General features: G+C 37.7%; 1 protein-coding gene across 1 annotated transcript in view; it reads left to right on the top strand.

The window, feature by feature from the left end:
• POC1B (POC1 centriolar protein B) overlaps positions 1–20,020 on the top strand; it is a 92,492-nt gene that overhangs the window by 47,626 nt on the left and 24,846 nt on the right. The window contains exon 10 of the mRNA XM_051963640.1: positions 674–760. Within this exon, the coding sequence (XP_051819600.1) occupies positions 674–760 (87 nt within the window). The remainder of the gene's footprint in view (positions 1–673; positions 761–20,020) is intronic.

Here is a 20,020-nt window from a genome sequence, read left to right as displayed (position 1 = left end):
GAATTATCCTCCTAAAGATGATCAGGCACTGCTGCACATGCAGCATCAATATAAAAATGCCATCCATCTGGAAATTTAGTCTTTGCCTCCAAATCATTTTTATGGTATATAGCCAGATGTTAGGGGTACTGAACTGCCTTTAACCCCTCTCCTTTGACCTATCCACTTTGAATGTCATCCAGCACAAAAAAATAGGATCTTAATGATAAAGATGAGAGAACTGGAAAGGAGATGTCAACAAACAGGAAAAAATGGGAGATACTGAATAGGCTCAGCTCCCTCTGGCTCCCCTCCCCACAATCCTCTGCCCTGAAAGTTATCAGAGGATCCCAGGTGTTAGCCAGAGGGACTTTGGATAAGGAAACATGCCCAGGGAAAGGATTTGCCCAAAATCACGAAGGATGTGGAATGTGGCCCCCATATCTAATGCATGTGCCCTCCTCACCCCTCAGAAAATCAACAGTGTACAATTTAAAGTCCTACTGTAGTTTTAAATTTTTTTTTCTTTTTTTCCCTTTTTCTCTTTTGGAGAAATAAATGCCTACTCAAAACCAAATCTGAAAACTTCTGACACATTTTATTTTTTTATGAGATGGAAGTCTGAATGTCATGCATTTTAAGATGTAATATCTCTTCCAGAAAACACTAATATTAGGCCTTTTTTTACATACAGATTAATCCCAAGCTTGAAGTGGTGAATTTACAGACCTCTGACCCCCTTGTTGTAGATATTCTTTCATCTGAATCTCCAAATACAGCGGTAAGTTTTTCTGGAATGTACGTGAAAACCCCGATTTAAAAGAAATAAATGAATTTCTATTTTATGAAGGAGAGTAACAGGTAGGCCATGACTGCTCACGTTTTAGGAGATTTTTTCTTAGGAAAGCTTATTTTTAATGACCACAAGAGGGAGGCATATTAGCTAAATGTTGCCAAGGCCCAACTCTGTTAACCTTGAAGCCCTAGTCCTGGGTCTCATCATTATCTATTAAGGAACCACTGAGATGGCTGACCAACAGCTGCCACCTAACAGATGGCTTCCTTTGTGAGTCGCCTTCTCTCCAAGCCTCCAGCCTCACTCTTGGGCCATCCTTCCTTCCAGAGAATGCTGATAGGCCTCAAATCCAGTTTCATTCCCCTCCTTTGCTATTTAACTCAGAATACCAATACCCAGACCCCCATGTTCTACCTCCTCCTCAATGGTGATTTATTTATTTGTTTTGTAAATCTTATGGCTTTTAGATCCATTTTAGATCCCTTCACAGGGCAAAACTACCCTGCTTAGACCACTGAGGCTCCTAAGTCTTTGCTAATGCAAAGCAGACCCTGATTGCTGGGTATGAGCTTTGATCAGATATCTATAAGTTAATGCCTTTTTAAAAAATATTAATTGTTCCAAGTGATTAGTTCATGTCAGCGACACAAGTATAGACATTGCCATGTGAACGGTGACAGCTAGGTGACTCAGTGGAAAGGATGCCAAGCCTGGAGTCACAAAAAGCCAAGCACAAATCTGGCCACAGATCCTAGGCAAGTCACTTAAACTTCTGTCTCAGTTTCCTCTACTGTAAAATGGAGACAATACTAGCACCTACCTCACAGGATCAAATGAGATGGTGTTTGTAACGGGCCTAGCACAGTTCCCTGGCACATATAGGTATTTAATAAGTGTTTATTCCCTTCTCTGCTTTCCTGCAGCCACCATCTATCTACTCATTAAGAAAGATTGTTGTCAGCTGAAAGGAATTTAGGATGAAACAGGTCCATAAGCTCAAATTGGGCTTATAAAGAGGTGACACAAGGGAGCTAAGTTCTCATGGTACTCAAAGGGCTCCATTAGAAGTCCCTGACAGCAGTCAGCTGCCCGCTGGATATTCCGTTCCATCGCCTTTATTTTGTGCACCACCTAAGCTGGAGAAATGATTCCCTGAGTGTAGAATCTCAGGATAACAAGGTGGCCATGTGGTCTGAGCCTTCTGGGGTTTGATAAAGAGCATTATGATTTATCTTAAGTACTTCCCCTTCAACAACACTTTGATGGAGGTAGTTTGGACATTTGAAAGACGAGGAAATAGGAACTTGTCCAGAGACACACAGAACATGCTAGAGCCAGTGCTCATAAGAATGTTCATTTCTAGCAAGAATTACATTGTGAGCTCTTTGGGAACCTGGACTATCTTTTGCCTTTCTTTGTATCCCCAGCACTTAGCACAGTGCTTGGTACATAATAGGTGCATAATTAGTGTTTATTGAATGATTGAACTAGTAATTTGTGATATTTAGAAAAGAGGAGACATGTTATTAACATCTCAGAGCAATTTTCTCCCTACTATTAATTCTAAGAAGGCTTCTCTCCTCTGTCCTCATACAGCATTTTTTAGTGGCAGATGGATGCAGGTAGGAGATCAGTCCCTTTCCCTCCATTTAAGTGGTCTTTAGACATAAAAAACAAACAAACAAACAAATGTAATATTCCCTTGGCTAGAGAATGCACAAAGACAACCAAAGGTTCTTGAACTAAAAGCTGAGACGTGCTGCTTTGAGATGGGCCTTTTCAATAATCAAGTGTAATAGCAGCATAAAAAACCCCAGATGGACCAAACGGCCTAAGGGGCAAATGTCCTTTATTATCCGTAGAGGACAGAGATAGAGGTTTGCTGGTAGTTGTCAGGTAGCTGAATCTCACAGAAGTGTGTAAGCTCCTTCTACGCCTGCCTTTTGTATGTATGAGGGAGACAGAGACAGAGAAAGCATTGGAGAGAATTGATTAATCACTTGGCTTTGTGCAAGCCCTGTGTGCTAAGCACTGAGGATGCATATAAAAGAAAATCAGACAGTCCTGCTTCAAGAAGTGTAGATTCTAACCAGAGAAGACTGCACTGAGGGGAGGAGGGGGAGGAATCAGAGTCATACGGTGGTCTTGTAGTCTCCACAAGGAATCCCCTACCAGAGCCAGGGGAGCTTGCAGTGGAGGCCTTAGTAGGCCCTTTAAAAATGCTTGCTGTATTGAAATAATTACTTAACTTAAGCTGGGTTGGATAATAGCAGATTTCTCTCTAGAAGATGTCATTAAAAAACATGCCCTCTATTAACAGAGCCTTTTATGACATCAAAATATTTTATAAACATCATCTCCTCGTATCCTCAGACCAACACTGTGAGGCAGGTAGCTTGAGGATCATGGTCCCTATTTTCAGAGAATTTAAGTGACTTGCTTAATATTATATATGAAGTAAGCAACAAAATAGGGATTCCCATCTAGCCCTTTTCTTTCTCCTTATAGAACAGATCCAGATGGCCTAAATTATGCTTCCCAGGGCAAAGTTACAAATATGCTGCCCAGTGAAAAACGCTGAATATCCCTAGTGTATGCAGGGAGCAGAATAATTGGGAAGTTCTAAACAAGGCCCACCCACCACTGGGTCAAATTATTTGGTCAACATCAGGTCCAGAAAAACTATAAATTGGTTTTGGATTGAGCCTAGATCATACATTCTTAATTAAGACTTATATGGGTAAATTATGTACTGCAATCTTATAAATAGCTATTTGCCCTTAGGAAACGAGTAAAGAATGCTGATTTCGTTTATTTTACGATTTACTCTCTCCCTAGAGGTATGAAACCTCATTTAAAAATAATTTAGGTCCCTGTAAAGTTTCAGTATTTGTTTTCTAAGCTGCTTTACTTTAAACATTCAGCATGTGCATGAATTCTTTAAGTATTGGTTTGAAAAATTAAATAAAATTACTTGAAACTAGTAGGCCATCCATTACTCTCTGTTAATCAGTACTTTTAAATTTATCTCTATTTTTTTTTTTTAAAGGGCAGCTTTCCCTTTCTCCCTTCCTCCAACAAGCCATTCTCTCCTCTCTTCCCCCTCCCCCCAGCACCACCACTACCACCTATTGTAAAGGGAAGTTATTTATGCTTTGGCATTTTTTAGTGTTAAGTTTACATGTGACTGTAACCTAATTATACAGGAAAATGTTGGAGGTCAAAAAGGGCAATGTTTATATGACTTTTTGTAGGGGAAAGGGTTTCCTGAGAAATATAGCTCATCGGAGTAGGATTTTAAAAAGGATTTACTGTCAGATCTCAATTGGTTAGACTTTTTTGTAGGATAAGATCATGTCTGTCTCTTCTTTGTTACAGTGGTTAAGAAACAGTTTTCCTGAATTTCCTCTTTGATCACCTGATTTGATGTTATTTCCGGGCTGGTCTTACATTAAACTACAATTGACTGCAATTTTTCTCTCTCCTTAAGTATACCCATATGTTATTTGAAAAGAAAGTAGAAATAACAATACTTGGTATCTCTCTAGATCTGGGAGAAGAAGAATAAAGTCAGCCACTAAAGTGATTTACCTAAACCTTAGCTCTGACCATGTCACTGCCCTCTTCCTTTTTGTAACTCCCTTTTTGCCTCCGGGACAGAATAGAAAGCCCTTCCTAGCCTGGCTAGCCTCATCCTGCCTGTCAAGCCTCCTTGTGTATTTCCTTTCTTCCTACACTCCAGGCTCTTGCCAAGCCACATCACACTTCTTGCTGTTCTCACACACAACACTCCATCCATCTCCTCTGTCCTGACCCCAGCTCTCCCCCATGTCTGGAATGTACCTTATCTCTCTCTCTCTTTTAGCCCCTTTTTTTCTTTACAATTAAATTCTACAGCCATCCCCCATCCTTCCAGCTGCCTGCTGCCTTCCCTTCCTCCCATTGCTAATATAGGAATATATTGTCTATCTCCAGTAGAACGTCGGCTCCTTGAGGGCAGGGACATTCTCATTTTCATCTTTGAATTCCTGACATCTCACAGAGCACTTGGCTCATAGTATTGAGGATTTTCTCTTTGGTGAGAATTTGACTATAAGAACCTGGAAATGTTTAGTGTAAAGAAAAAGCTTAGAAGGAATTTGATTTGTTTTTCAATCATGTCTGACTCTTTATGATTTTGTTTGAAGTTTTTCTTGGCAAATACTGGACTAATTTGCCGGGTTTTTCCTCCAGTTCATTTTACAGATGAGGAAACTGAGGCAAACAGGTTCAAATGCTGCTCCTGTCTCTTACTAGCTGTGTAGGAAGAATACAGGCAAGTTGAGTAATCTTTTTGGATATCAGTTTCCTCATGTGTCAGTTGAATGCATTGGGCTGGAAAAAGCCTTGGGTTCCTTCCAACTCCAAATCTATGATCCTCTGAACCAGGGTTGCCAAGATTAAAAAGAAAAGAACCCTGCAAAGTTGTCCTAGAACCCAGCTGCTGAGTCCTGTGTGGCAGGGCCAATCCAGCTGCTCAGATACCAGCTGGTTGGCCACAGTTCTCTCTGCAGCGGTTACTCCAAGATGCCCATCATCTGGCTTCTGCCCAGAGGCGCCCCACCCACTTGGGTGATAATCCATCCCTGGATAACTAAAACAATTTCAAAAGGATGATTCTTTCAATTTCTTATATACTTATTTAATTTTTAAAATTTTAGATAATTAATTTTTCATTCTAACCTTAGCAAGACAGGGTACTTTGTCATTATTCATTAAATATGTGATAATTTCTAAATCAAAAGAGAACATCCTTTTGCTCTGCCACCTTGACTTGTTCTTGCAGGGCTTATATCAGAACTGTTCTATATGCATTAAAATCTTGTTCTTTAGATGATCTTAAAATTGCAAGTGCAATTCATTCATAACATAGTCTGCAACAAAGTCCAAAAATCAACATATGATCACGATGAATTTTAATAATCGATATTTTTAAAATTATATGATTAACCTTTCAAAATATGGGGTTCATGCTTCTGAAGTTATCAAAGCTTGTTACACTGCATTAAGATTTCTGGGCCCCTCAGTAATCTGTCCTGGCCAATATATACTGAGCCAATAACCTCCATCATTCTGGACTCTGTGCTTCTATTATTAATGTAAATAATAATGATAAAATTTCAGGTCCAGACAAAAGAAACTTAACACATTAGCTTTTTGCCTACCATGTCCCAGGTTGCTTTATTAGATTATAAGTCTGTGAGGGCAGGGTCTGTCTTTTGCATCTTTTTATATTCCCAGCACTTACACAGTGTCTGGCACATAGTGGATTCTTAATAAGTGTTTATTGACTGATTGATTGTTGCTTGGGAAACAAGACAAGCATGGCACATGGAGGTTAGTCAGAAGATACTAAGAGAGTACCTAACTTTTCTTGGTGAACTCAGGTCACCTGAGCAAGATGAACTTCTTAGTTGAGGAGTAGAAGAACTGATGAGTGTCATTTCTGAGGGATGTTTGAAAAAACATAGAACTGAGAGAGATTTTAAAGCTTGGAGAAGGACACACACCCATCCTGATTCGCAGAATAGTAAGAGAACCATCTGCAAATGTTGAGCCAATGGGCTGGCTTTGGATTCCTGAGAAAATTCTAGAATAGATACTTAAAGAGATGCTTAGTAACATCTAGAAAAGGAAGCTGTGATTCCAAAGATCTAACAGAGCATGCCGGATTGAACTTCTTTCCTTATTTTTTTTTTCTTTTTTCCTTTCTTTTTTTCTTTGACAAAGTTGTTAAATGAATGGATCCAACTAGATTTCAGCAAAATATTTAATGAAATCTCATACCATTTTTGTGGAAAAGATGGAGAAATGTAGACTAAAGGGTAACACAGTTAGGTGGATTCGAGGCTAGTTGAATGATTGGATTCCAGAAAGTCCTTACCAGGTCCTTGTCAATTTGACATTGTCAAGGTCTCTAGAGGAGTGTCTTAGTGATCTGAGCTAGACCCTGTGCTGCGTAACATGGTTTTTTTTTTCCCTTTTTTTTTTTTTTTTTTTTTTTTTTAATCAGTGATTCAGATACAGACACAGATGTTTCTGAAGCCAGGATGGGTAGTTGGAAAACTATGAGACAGTATCTGCAAAGCCCTTGACAGTCTAGAGCATGAATGTGATTGGAGTCAGATGGAATTGAGAAGGAGAAATATCAGCTCTTACCCTGAAGTTCAGATAGTCCCATGGGAAAGGTGTCTGACTTGTTCTTTTTGACTCCAGAAGGCAGAACCAGGACAATGGGTAGATACTGCAAAGAGGTAAATATAGGATTGTTTGAGGAAAAAATTCCTTAACAGGAGGGAGTCTTCTTGGGAATAGGTGGGACCAAGTACCTGCTGAGGTCCCTTCCACTTCAGATCTACACTTCTCATTGGAACAGACTTCATTTTGGAATTTCACCAGAAACACCCGAGGCTGCTCATTGCCAAGACTAGCCATATCTTTCCCATCCTGCTCTTGTCCAGTTTTAAAAAATTTAAGTAAAGGTTAGAATGTTTAAAAAATTACTTTTAAATTTCATCTTTTAAATTCAGCCCATTATTCCCACCTGTTAGGATTGTTTTGATCCCAGTTCCATTATCTCATCTCTTCATGATTCATCCTACCTCATTTTTTGACATCTGCAAATTATATAAGCATGCCATCTATGCCCTGATGCAAATCATTGATAGAAATATTGAACTGGACCAGGCCCTTAACCTTAATTAGGGAAATTGGTAATAAAGAATGTAGACACAAAAAAGAAGCTAATTACTCAATTGATTATCATTTTGTAAACCTCACATTTTATAAAATCACTCTTTTAATATTAAGAATATGGGATAAACCAGTCATCCTAGATTGAAAATGAATTCTTTCCCAAATTCCTGAATCTCTGTACTGATGATATACTCAGGGAATGAAGTATTGATGAGTAGCACTCATTTAAAGTTTCAGCTTCATGTACTTAAAATGTTCTAGTGTTCATTTATTTAGTCCTATTGTTGCAAAGTCATATAATCAAAGCTAAGCCAAGACATTTGACATACCACTAACATAGTTTGTGTAATATGTGGCATCTTTTATTAAAACAAAACCATTGAGGTAAGTTTTGGCTTGATTAATGCCACTGTTATAGCTTAATACAAAATTATTTTCTTTTTTATGTTGGATATTAACATGATTTTAAAATCCTCAGGAGTCAGGATGCAACTTATTAATTTTCCTTTGAAGGCCAGATATATTGCTAAATCTTTATTTATTAACAAGTTTCCCAGTATTTGTCTTATTACTAAGCAAAATTAAACTCATGATTTTTATAGCAGCGGAAGAGAATTGTACATGTTGAAACTTTTGAGTACTCTTTTCAGAAAACTTTTTATATACCTGAGCTTTTAAAGCTTTTTCTGCTTACAATTTTTCCCCCCCAAAACTCTTGGATGTATATAAAATAGATATACAGATCAAACATATACTGATAGTAAATCATCATTTTATGACCCCCACTTTCAGTTACATGACCCCAAATGGAGTCATGACCCACAGTTTAAGAAGTTTTGTTGCGTACTATGCAACACTGCCTCTCTGCATATATTTTATAACAAATAAAAATGGTTATTTCAGGACAAATGATTGTGTTAATAAGCAAGCTAGGTGTTTTAAGTTTTAATTTTAAATCTTGGATCCCAAATCAGAATCATTGATCAGATACTTGAAGGCCTACTAACATGCCCTAAGTGACTTCAAGGAGTTTTGTTTGAAATAAATTGTGAAATTTAATAATATATGAGAAAAGGCAAAACAGTGACCTTTTAGCCAGTAATTGCCAAATGAATGGCACAACCCATAAGTGCTGTGGGTTGAGAGAAAGGGGAAAAAAATGTCTATCCCATAGTAGATTAAATTGTTTTTTGTCCTTTGTTCTTGAAGGGGACCATCACATCAGGGAGGTGATACCATGACATGCAAGTGAATTAGATTGAAGTGAGGGAAGGCAGTGCAAAGTCACCAGCCTCATTCTTTCCTGCAGAGCCATCTAAGTCCGGTGGCAAGATATAGATTAAGACAATTGCATTTGGCCTTGGATGAATTCGTGGAGGAAAGGATTTGAACTGGTCTAGAAAGAATAAGGGCCTGGGTAAAAGAACCAAAGGAAGGAGAATGTGGGGAAAGTTTCAGGAAGAAGTCCTAGCCCATAATATTTCTTCATTGATAAATGCTGAAGACAAGCCACCATAGAAATAAAAATATTAACAAATTAGATAGCACCAGTGCCTGAGCTCTTTCCTAAGCTAAGTTCATACCTAGTCTGTCCAGACCTACAAGGAAACTAGAGAACATGTGCTTGGAAGCAATTTTTTGGGAGCCCTTGCTATCATTTTCTAACAGGAGGGTTGGATGTAGTGCTGTTTGATTCATTTTCTGTAGCTGGATTAATTTTTTTCTGGCCAACATATTTAAATCATGGCTTTAAGCAGCATTTGGCTCAGTAGGGACTCTGAAAGAAGATAGAGAATTTGTTCTCCTCTTTGAGAATACAAAAGATGTTATAGATATACTCCAGGATTGAAAAATTCATTGCTTTTTCCCTGTACTTGGAAAAGTCATTTAAAACCATTCTCTTCACCATTGACTATGGTTTAGATTTTCAGCTATCAGGAATATGCTAATGGTTTCAAGGTTTGTCTTTTCCCCATTATTGGAAAGGGAAGATTCCTTCTTCTGAGGAGGTTTTCTGAGGCTGTGCACTAGCCGAAAAATATTAATTTATTGACAAAATAGATATGTAGACAAAGCAAACTTACAAATACAAAGAGAATATTTCAGTGGCTATTGTGGCTGTTGTGGCAACAGGATATCCTGGTTACTAGACAACATTGCATAACTAGTCCTGAGCTATTCCAGTTCTCGACTGCTTATGTAAGCAGAGATTTGGAAAGACTTACTTGAAAGAACATAGTGTATACAAACTTAAATGTCCCAAAATTAAAATTTATAACCTTGAAAATAAAAATAAAATGGTATTTATTGTCCCCAGATGCTCTCAGCTTCCTTTTCTCATGCATTAAAGTCAATGAGAACTATTGTTCACACCCCCAGCAATTTTCATAGGATTGTGAGGTTTAAATTTAAAATTTTAAATACAAAAAAGATTCAGAAGTCGGGTTCTGTGGTGATACAATTTTTGTTTAAATTGCCATTAATGGAATGAGATATTAAAAGTCACCTATTGGTTTATCATTTATATCACTAATGAACACAGTGGGAAGGTACCAAAGTCAGAGTCTCAGGATCTGAGTTCAGATTCCTGCTCTACCTTTTTTCATCTGTGTGATTACCTCTTTGGGGTAGAACCCTAGAATCTCAGTGGCCCCTTCCAGCTCTGAGTCTTTGATCTGTGAAGTAGGAAAACAAGGCTATATCTTGACATTACTTCAAAGCCCACTTTGCCATTTTTATGGTTACTTTGCTATCTTATGTATATTATTTTTACATTATTTATTGTTACTTTTCAATATCTGCTAAACAGAGTGTACAGTTTTCTCTTCACCACCTCCCTGTCAAGTCTTTGAGTCTTTGAGAGCAACTAAACAGAGAAACACTGAATGTAGGAGCAATAGAGCTGGAAGGGGTCTTAGACATGATATGGCCCCTGCTCCTTCATTTTATAGCCAAAGCCACTGTGATCCTGGTCATAAGATCACAGAGTGAGACTGGAAAAGCAACTTAGATCATTTAGGCCAAGGCTTCTTAAACTTTTTTCACTCCCAATCCTGGGAAATTCTATACAAGCCTAGATGTATAGGTATATAAAATAGGTATACAAATAAAACATTTCCTGATAATAAATTATTTTTAAAAATTTTACTTTAAAACAATTCTTTGGTATGCATATAATTTTACCACTTATTAAAGAGGAAAACACATTTGAAAACTAATGAAATGAATGTACTTGTTTATTTTTACATAAAGAATTAAATCTTGGCAAAATATTTAATAACTTTTTCTGTTGCTAGATTAAGTGAATGACCAGTGGTCACATAATTTGTTACTGACAGAACTGGGATTGGAGCCCGTGACTGCTTTTTGCCCAATATCTTTCCACTACCTCATGATTCTTATGATGGAATAAAATCTACTAGTTTCATTGTTAAATATTAGTTAATTTAAATCAAGTGAAACAAAATGGACTATCAGAATCAAATTAGGATTATTCATATCAGTTTTAAATAGTGTTTTTTTTTTTGTTTGTTTCTCATTTCTGAAGTGGTTTAATTTGAAGTGTTAAAACTTTAATTTAAAAATTTTTTTAAATCAATAGGCTTTTTTAAAAAATGGCTTACAATTCAAGCTTTATTGATGCTTTTTTGCTTTTACGTCATAGTGAGATAAGAACTCACCCTTACCCCAAAATGAGTTCTACAGTGTAATAAAAGAAAAGTTTTAAGTAAGGCCTATTGCCAAAGTGACCTTGTATGACAGTCATTCTGTATCTGTAATGCCCTATCTCTCAACCAAAAGGAGGAAAGTGCATTTCATCATCTGTTTTCTAGATAGAACAAAAATTTGTCATTACAGTTTCTAGGGATTTTGGTTTTCTTTTCAAAGTCTTTCTGCATTATTGTGGCCATTGCATATATTTTCCTGGTTCTATTTACTTCATTCTGCATTAGTTCATATAAGTCTAACCATGGCTCTCTGAATTCTTATATTCCTTGTTTCTATAACATGTTGCATTTTATTCACAAAATCACTTCCCTAATCAATGGGCATCTGTTTTGTAGTAGACAGAACCAGGACTTACAGTTAGGAAGTCCTGAGTTTGAATCCTATCTCAGAGATGTACTAGCTATGTGATGTTAAACATGTCACTTAACTGCTGTTTGCCTCAATTTCCTCATCTGTAAAATGAGCTATTTTGGTTACTCAATTGGTCCAACTTTTCATGACCCCATTTGGAATTTTTTTGGCAAAGAAACTGGAGTAGTGTGCCATTTCCTTCTCTGGCTCATTTTACAGATGAGAAAACTAAAACTAAAAGCTGTTAAATGTGTGTGTCATATGTATGTGTGTGCACGCACACATACACGCACACATGTTATAAAAGCTTTTTTACAAGAACTTTCTGGGGAAGAGAGGGATCTATTCAGAAATGAAGATTATATAAAAGTAAGAGACATCAAAAATTTCTAAAATGCATTTTAATGTTTCCCAAAACTCTAGAAACATCTTCCTCCTCTATGCCAAGTTGAATTTTTGTATGCGGAGCAACCTGAGCTGTTTTAAGATTCAAAAATAAAAACAAAAATAAATGAAAATTGAACTTCTGAAGCACTACACACACACATACACACACACACACACACACACACACACTATAAAACTGGTTACAAGTTAGCTACTTTTTCAAGAAATAGGGATTTACAACAGACATTTTGGTCTGCTAGGGAAATTGTACTTTGCAATTTAGGGGAGAGATTTGCTGTTTGGATTTTAAGATAAAAATCTGGAAATGAAGAAAATTTAGGAGGGGAGCCAACTGTGAACCTAATGACACCTTAGAACGACCAAATCTTCAAGGTGAAAGAGTAGCCCAACCCACACTTGAGCAGGCATTCACCCCAAACTAGGGTTCTTAATTTTTGTTATATGGTGGATCCTTTTGGTCATCACTGCTTTCTCAGAATAACATTTTTACATGTATGAAATACATAGGATTTCAAAAGAAACCAATTTATACTGAAGTACAATTATCTAAATGCTCCAAAAAAAAAAAAAAAAAAAAAAAACCCAGCTTCATGATTTTCCCAAGCCTCTACCTGAAGAACTTTAGTGATAAGAGAGAGTTCACTGTGATCCCCATGCTGCCCATGACACTCTGAAATATTTTTGATTATTAGGAAGTTTTTCCTTAATATCTTTGATATTTACTTTACCTGTGCATAATTCATTATGATGAAAAATTTCCCAAAAGAGATGGTATATTTTAAAGCAATAGTGTAATATTTATTGTAAATAAAAATTTGAAAATTAAATATTTATTAAGTACTTATTTAGTAAACATTGGGCTAAGTCCTTAGGACTCAAATGTACAAATTAAAGTTACTACAATTTTCAGTTTTAAAAACCAAGATTATAACAATGGTCCAGACACCTTCTGTTTTATGTATCCTGAAATATTTTGTTTGCATTCATTTGGTTGAGTGGGGGGAAAAGACAATTTTTACCAGAAACTATTTGTTAATTCATTAACTGGCATTTATAGAACAATTTTACTCATTCGTACTTAAGGCACTGAAAGTATCTTATTTGTTTGAAGTTGCCAATAGAAGTGATTTAGGAGCTATACTTTTTCAGATGTATGGTTTTCCAAAGAAATCAGTGTTCACAAAGGAAATGTTTAAAAACCTGTTCTTTGTGGGCCAGATTAAGTAATTCCTTTTTAGTGTTTCCTTTAGAAAATTAGCACATTTCTGGGAATTGGGGGCGTAAACGTTCCAGGTATCACTGCTGCCTCCCAACTTCCTGAGATACTGTACTCTCAAACTGTGTGACCTCGTGCCTGTAGGAGTAATGTCGTCCCAGGGCTGGGGAGCCAAGCCATATCCCCAGTTCTCACAGCTGATACTGAGGCATGCAGAAAATGCCCAACAGCTATCAGCCCACACATCCAGTAACAACTGGTTCCTTCCTCTTCCTGTGGAAGAGCAACATCCTCTGAGATGAGAAGAAATGTACCCTGTGGAATGCAGGAGCAGCCGTGAGCTTTCACACAGGAAATTACTACTGTAGCTCTCACAGAAAACGGCTTCTGTCACTTGGACTGTCAGCCCATCACGAGCTTCCTGCTGACCCAGAAGATGGTTTACTACTGATCTAAATGCCATTCAGGGGTCTCTTAGGGTTTCGTGGCAAGCCTTGAACTTAGCTTCTGTAAATATATAACTACCTGGTTTTGAATTTTTCAATGAGGCCAGTTGGGCTTTTAAATCTCATTTTCTGACAGTTAATATTTATACTTGGTAGCGGTGGTGAGCAAGTCTGCATTTTTAAATACTCTGATTTTGGAGGCAGCCCGTTGAGTTTCAGGCACTTAGGTCATATGAAATGCAGAGGGCACATTTTAGAGGTTATTTAAAAAAAAAAAAAAGTGACATGGTGTTGGTGAAACTAGCTGTTAAGGCTGAAATCTCGTCCTTCCTTGGCGCCTAACGTCCTTGAATTTATGGTGCTATTACTTTCAAAATGGTCTGGTTGTTCTTCCATATGCTGCAACCATATTGGCTGTTGCATAAATGTAAGTTTTCTTCCTCAAAAACAAATCTTCTAAAATCTCCAAACTTAAATTCCTATTGAAGGAACAGTTGTCTGATTTGAACTTTTATTTTTCCTACCTCTAGCCTGAATTTTTGCTTTGGATAGAGGTAGTCTGCCTATATACAAATGATGTGTCTGGTTGGGTTCCCGATTGTTGTCAAACTCCAACAAATTTGTTGAATTGTCCTTCTCCCCTCCCCAACAAAAACTTTTCAATTTTCGTATTTCAATGATCAAATCCACTGGCTTTTTTCTCGTGCCTTATCCTCCCTGACCTTTCTTCAGCTTTGACATTGCTGATTCTACCTCACCCCTCTTTCTTGATAACTCTCACCTCCCTGGGTTTCTACAACATTTCCCTCTCCCAGTTCCCTTAGTCTTTACCAAAAATTCTTAATTTCTCCTGATGGTGCTTTTTCCTCCTCCTATCTCCCAAATATCAAGATTCTACTCTTAGTTCTCTCTTCTTTCTACTCTTGGCATGTATATCTGTTTCCATGACTTTTGTGGTCACCCACTTTCTTCTCTTGGACTCCAGTTCCATATTTCCAGCTGCCTCTTGAACATCTTCACCTGAATAGCCTGTCATTACCACAAATTTTACATGACTAAAATGGAATTAGTCAACTTCCCCCAACAAAACCTGTTCTTAAAAACCTCACTATTTCTTCTGTATGGCACCACCATCCTCCCAGTCACTCAGGCTAGAAACCTGAGTCACCTTTGGGGCTTTCTGCTTCCTCACTCCTCATATTCAATCAGTTCCAAGACCTTTTCTTCCTTGATAATATCTCACACATACTTCCTCTCTGCTTACACTACCCTCATTATCTCCTGCTTACACTGTTATAATAAGCCTCTTTCCCTCACCTAAATAATGAACTAATCTTCCTTATCTTAGCCCCCTACTCAATAAACCATGATGGTTTCCTCTTACATCTGGGATCATATATAAGCTCTGACTGACAAGCTAGATTCTTTCTACCTTTCTATGTTCCTTTCTTCTCCTTCTACCTCAAATCTCTCACCCTCTCCAGTGACCACTGGGGAAAAAAGAAAAACCAAACCCTTGTAACAGATATACCTATTCAAGCAAAATAAATTCCCAATTTAAGCCACCTCCAAAATATCTGAGTCTCATTCTACACCCTGAGTTGTCCTTCTTACACTTTACTTCCGTCTATGAATTCTGTTGCTTCTCTGTGCTTCTTCTTCACCATGAGCCATCTTGTGTCCCCCAGGCCAGGAAGGCACTCACTCCTCCTTTACCTCTCTGAATCCTTGTTTTTTTCAAGACTCACTTTTGTTAAGTGCCACCTTATATAAGAATCTTTCTTGGTGTTCCCATTGGATTCTCTGAGCCCTCCTCCCTAAAACGATCTTGTATATATTTTGCATACATTCCAAATGCATAGATTTCCAGAGTATTTCCTAATAAATTCCTTGAAGTTAAGGTTATTTTTTTTTTACTTTTGTTTTTGTAACCCAGAAATTACCATAGCTCCTAGTATATAGTAAGTGCTTAATTTTTTCTTTTTTTTTGTTTGTTTGATTAACATGGCATGGTTCCCCATTGGGTGGCAAATAAAATCCAGATGTGACTGGCCTTTCCTGTCTCTTTTTTCTGTATTCTTTCCTGTTCTTTACTTTTCAATCAAACTGAATTACCAGTGTTTCCCAAATCTTGGCCTTCCCTTTCCACCCATGTGAATTCATGTAGACTCTACTTCCTTCCCAGGTTCACCTGGTTAAGCCTTTTTTTTTTTTTTTCTGTTGAGATCTAGATGTGTTTTTCTCTCCTCCATGAAGTTTTCCCTAATCTTCACAGCTTAAAGTGATCTGCCCCCCACCTTCAGTTCCCTAACAGCACTTTGTCTAGATCTTTCTTTTGCTCTCATCACATCCTCATTCAAATCATCCTTATTTGGCCATGTGCCTTAAACTTCTTGAGTCCTTTAAGAGCACAGAGTAATGAATATATGCTTATTTCAGTGTATTGAACTGCAAGCAAAGTTGCAGTAACCTGGTCAACCATATTTAGCTTTGGCTATTGGTTTGGGAGTTTGTTTAAGGCTTTCTTTTTTTTTTTTTTTTTTACCTCCCCATCAATGAAGTAGAATAATCCAAAAGGTTTGGCCCAGTCTCTGATATTAAAAGGGTAAAATGTGTACCAAGGATTTAGCATTACAGAACAGGAACTCGGAAGTGAGCCCTGTAGCCAGAGTGTGTAAATAACTGTCTGCGGAGCCATCTTCTGGGTTTCACACCTGTTCCCAAGGAGTAAGTCCTCATTCCGTGACTGGTAGCCATTTGTCAGCAAAAACCCTTCTGCCTAATGCAGCAAAGGCATGTCAAAGCTAATTGAGTCTAAGATATTCCACTCTCTGATTGCTTCCTCTCCAGAAGGTTTGTCATATGGAGGGCTCTTCATGTTTCTGTCAAGCTCAATTGTGTGGATTTTGCTTCCTGGCATGAATCATTATTTGATCTATCATTTAAAACCATCCCTTTAAATCTGTTGCAGAATATAAAGTAACCATATCAACAAGTATTTATGATTGATTAATAGCAGTACCCTCCTTAGTTTATTGGGATGGGAGAAGGATCTAAAGGGAGGCTTGTTTTTTCTTCCAGAATACACACTTTAATACACCCTGAATAAGAAAGGACTTTATAAGATGTCATTAGGGGCAATCTGCTTTTGTTGTTGTTCGGTATTTTTTTTTCATTTTCCAACTCTTCATGATCCCATTTGGGGTTTTTTTTTTGGCAAAAATGCAGGAGTGGTTTGCCATCTCTTTCTCCAGCTCATTGTACAGATGAGGAAACTAAGGCAAATAGGGTTAAGTGGCTTGGACAGGGTTATACAGATTGCAAGTGTCAGGGCCAGATTTGAAGATGAGTTCCTAACTCCAGATCTGGCACCATATCTGCTGTGCTATCTCCTTTGGAACGATGCAAATTCAACATAAGATACTCCCTCAATTTGATTGCACTGTTAGTCCTATTTTCCCATTGACATTCCTAGTGAGATTGAGGATCCATTCCCAAAGAAGGCAGTGGAATAAGGTTAAAAGTATATGGGGGAAAATGGTCATGCCCAGCTTCATGGGACATCCTTATTGCTAGTGATTTTGTAGCCATTTTACAACTTGGAGACCTTTTCCCCAAGCCTAGGCTATTTCCTCTGGTGAAACCCCTCTAATTGTCATTTCCCATGTTGTAGGAATAGTAACCGTCCGTGGGAATCTACTGAATCTATACTTAAACTCTTCAAGATCAGTTCATTTCCTTCTTTTGGACATAGAGATGACCTGCAAATACTAGTTCTTATGCTATTAATAGAACTAAGTTGTAATACTACTACCCAACTATATTAGTCCAGACTGGAAAGGCTAGAAGCTGTAGGCTTCAGGTCCAGTAGAACACTTCAGTGTCCAACTTTCTAATCAGTTCTGATGTTTGAAAAGGTGCTGAGTGGGTCTCCCTAAAAGGAGCATATCCCTCAACAAGCAATCAGACAAAGCATCACACTCAGCAAACATTATAGATTAAAAGTTTGCATGTTTAGAGAGAACCTAGTCTGAGTGGGAGTTTTGGAACTCTTAATAGCCATATCTTAATATGGGAACCACTGTGTCCATAAAGAAAAACCAAAGTGTACATTAGGGAGCTGATTAAACGTGTGAAGAGCTTAGCAAAGGAATAGGATGTCCACTTTAAAACATTCAGTAGTCTCTTCATTCTTTTTCCATTCACAATGAAAATGTGTTTCATTGAGAAAAAAAGCGCTAATTTTAGATTTTTAGATACTTTGTATATTGTTATGAGAATGTAAAAAAAAGGATTTTTTTCCTAAAAAAAAAATAGCTTTATAATAATAACAGTCTCTCACCACCAAAAAGAAAGAAAACCCACAAGCACTTATTAAATGCCTATTGTATTCTAGGCTTTATGCTCTATGCTAGAGATAGTGACAAAGATGAGACAATTCTGCCTTCAAGAAACTTATATCTGACTGGAGAACAGAGTATTGGGGGAATCTGATTATCAATGAAATGACTGGGAGAGGGGGGGAATTCCCAGCAAATAAATCTGCTTGGAAAAGAATAAACGGCCAACAACAATAATGATAACTAACAATAATATAGCCCTTGAAGATTTACAAAGCACTTTACAAAGGTAACTAAATGGTGTCATAGTGCACAAAGCACTGGACCTGGAATCAAGAAGACTTATTTTCCCGAGCTCAAAATCAGTCTCAGACATTTCCTAGCTGTGTGACTCTGAGCAAGTCACTTAATCCTGTTTGCCTCCGTTTCCTCACTTGTAAAATGAGCTGGAGAAGGAAATGGCAGGCCATTCCAGTATCTTTGCCAAGAAAACCCCAGATTGGTTCACAAAGATCGAACACAACTGAAAACATCTGAACACCATAGCCCCGTGGATAGAATACTGGGCCTGGAACCAGGGAGGCCTGAGTTCAAATCTGGCCTCAGACACTAGCTTTGTGACTCCTGAGCAAATCCCTTAACAATTCTGTCTCGCTTTTCTCATCTGTAAAATAGGGCTTATACACACACCTCTACATCTCAGGGTAGTTTGAGGAACCAAATGAGATAATATTCATAAAGTGTTTTACATGCCAGCTATCATCATGTGATATATCTTGTACTATCTTAACGTACTAGAATAGAGAACATAAAGAGAAAAGCAAATTAAACATCATTTTCTGTGAATTAATTTTGAAACTAAGCAAGACTCATCTCTGTAAGATATTTTATCACTAGCATTTTAGTCAGGTTCGAAATTGTGTTTATTTCTGCTGTTAAGTGTCATGAATACTTTTATGTACATGTTGGCTGGATTAATGATGGCTCTAAGATTAAAACATCTAGCAATCAGGGATCTGGGGATATTTCCCTTTCCTCCTGCCATTTCAACCTCCCCACCCTGTGTCTGGCTACCAATTTTTTTTTCTTAAAGCTTTAGCATCTTGCAGTGGCATTTTATAGGCCATTGAAGACAGCCGTGTTGAAAATGTTGGAATTATCTCTTTGTAGATTAGGAGTTTGGGGCCTGACTATTTCCGCTACTCTCTTTATCACATGTTGATGTTTTCCTCCCATTTAGAACTGATATAAATGTGCCAGTTCCTGCCTCTGAGTCTTAATATACATAATTCTTTATCTTCCTAGTATTTATATCCTGAAAGTACAAGATAAAATTTAGACTTTTTGTGTGGGTAGAAATCTAGGAAAAGATTCCTAAATGAAAGATTTCAGGTATATACCCAAAGTCAATCAGTAAACATTTATTAAGCACCTACTATGTGCCATTCTCTTCCCTTATAGTGGATATCCCTCAACAGTTTTTCTTGTTTTCATTTCCTCTTATGAACAATGTAGGAATCTGAAGGGATGTGATATCCCCATAGAGCTGGCATTAGAATTAGAACAGTCTAAATGGGGAAATGACCATCCTGCCCGTGACTCCAGGTGGCAGGGGAGGGAAATAACCTAGAATGGTGGCTGAGGGTCAAGCAGACTCCTTATTCAAGAGCCAGAGAATAACAAAGGAAGTGGTCTCCGCAGCCAAGCCAGGGAGAGACAGTATGAGTATCACGCTGATGGTTGAGAAAGTTACAGAGATGAGTGTATGAGAAAGCACCTATTAATTGTTTACTATGTGCCAAGGATTGGGCTAAGTGCTAGGATACAGCCACAAAATGGAAGACTTCTCCTATATAACACATATAAGGGAGTGGTGGTCAGGGAGGAAGGTACTGTGGTCTAGAAACCTAGTCACAAGTAGAGCTCTGGAAGAGAGGAGGGGAAATAAATTGGTATAATACCCTTTCTAGGATCAACAATGGAGTTGGTATAAATTGGTCCCGAGATGATGTGGCAAGGG

Source organism: Antechinus flavipes, chromosome 5 (assembly GCF_016432865.1).
Source record: "Antechinus flavipes isolate AdamAnt ecotype Samford, QLD, Australia chromosome 5, AdamAnt_v2, whole genome shotgun sequence".
In the NCBI taxonomy this organism is placed as follows: domain Eukaryota; kingdom Metazoa; phylum Chordata; class Mammalia; order Dasyuromorphia; family Dasyuridae; genus Antechinus; species Antechinus flavipes.
Note: the sequence above shows the minus strand (reverse complement) of the source record. Positions and strands in the feature narration are given on the sequence as shown.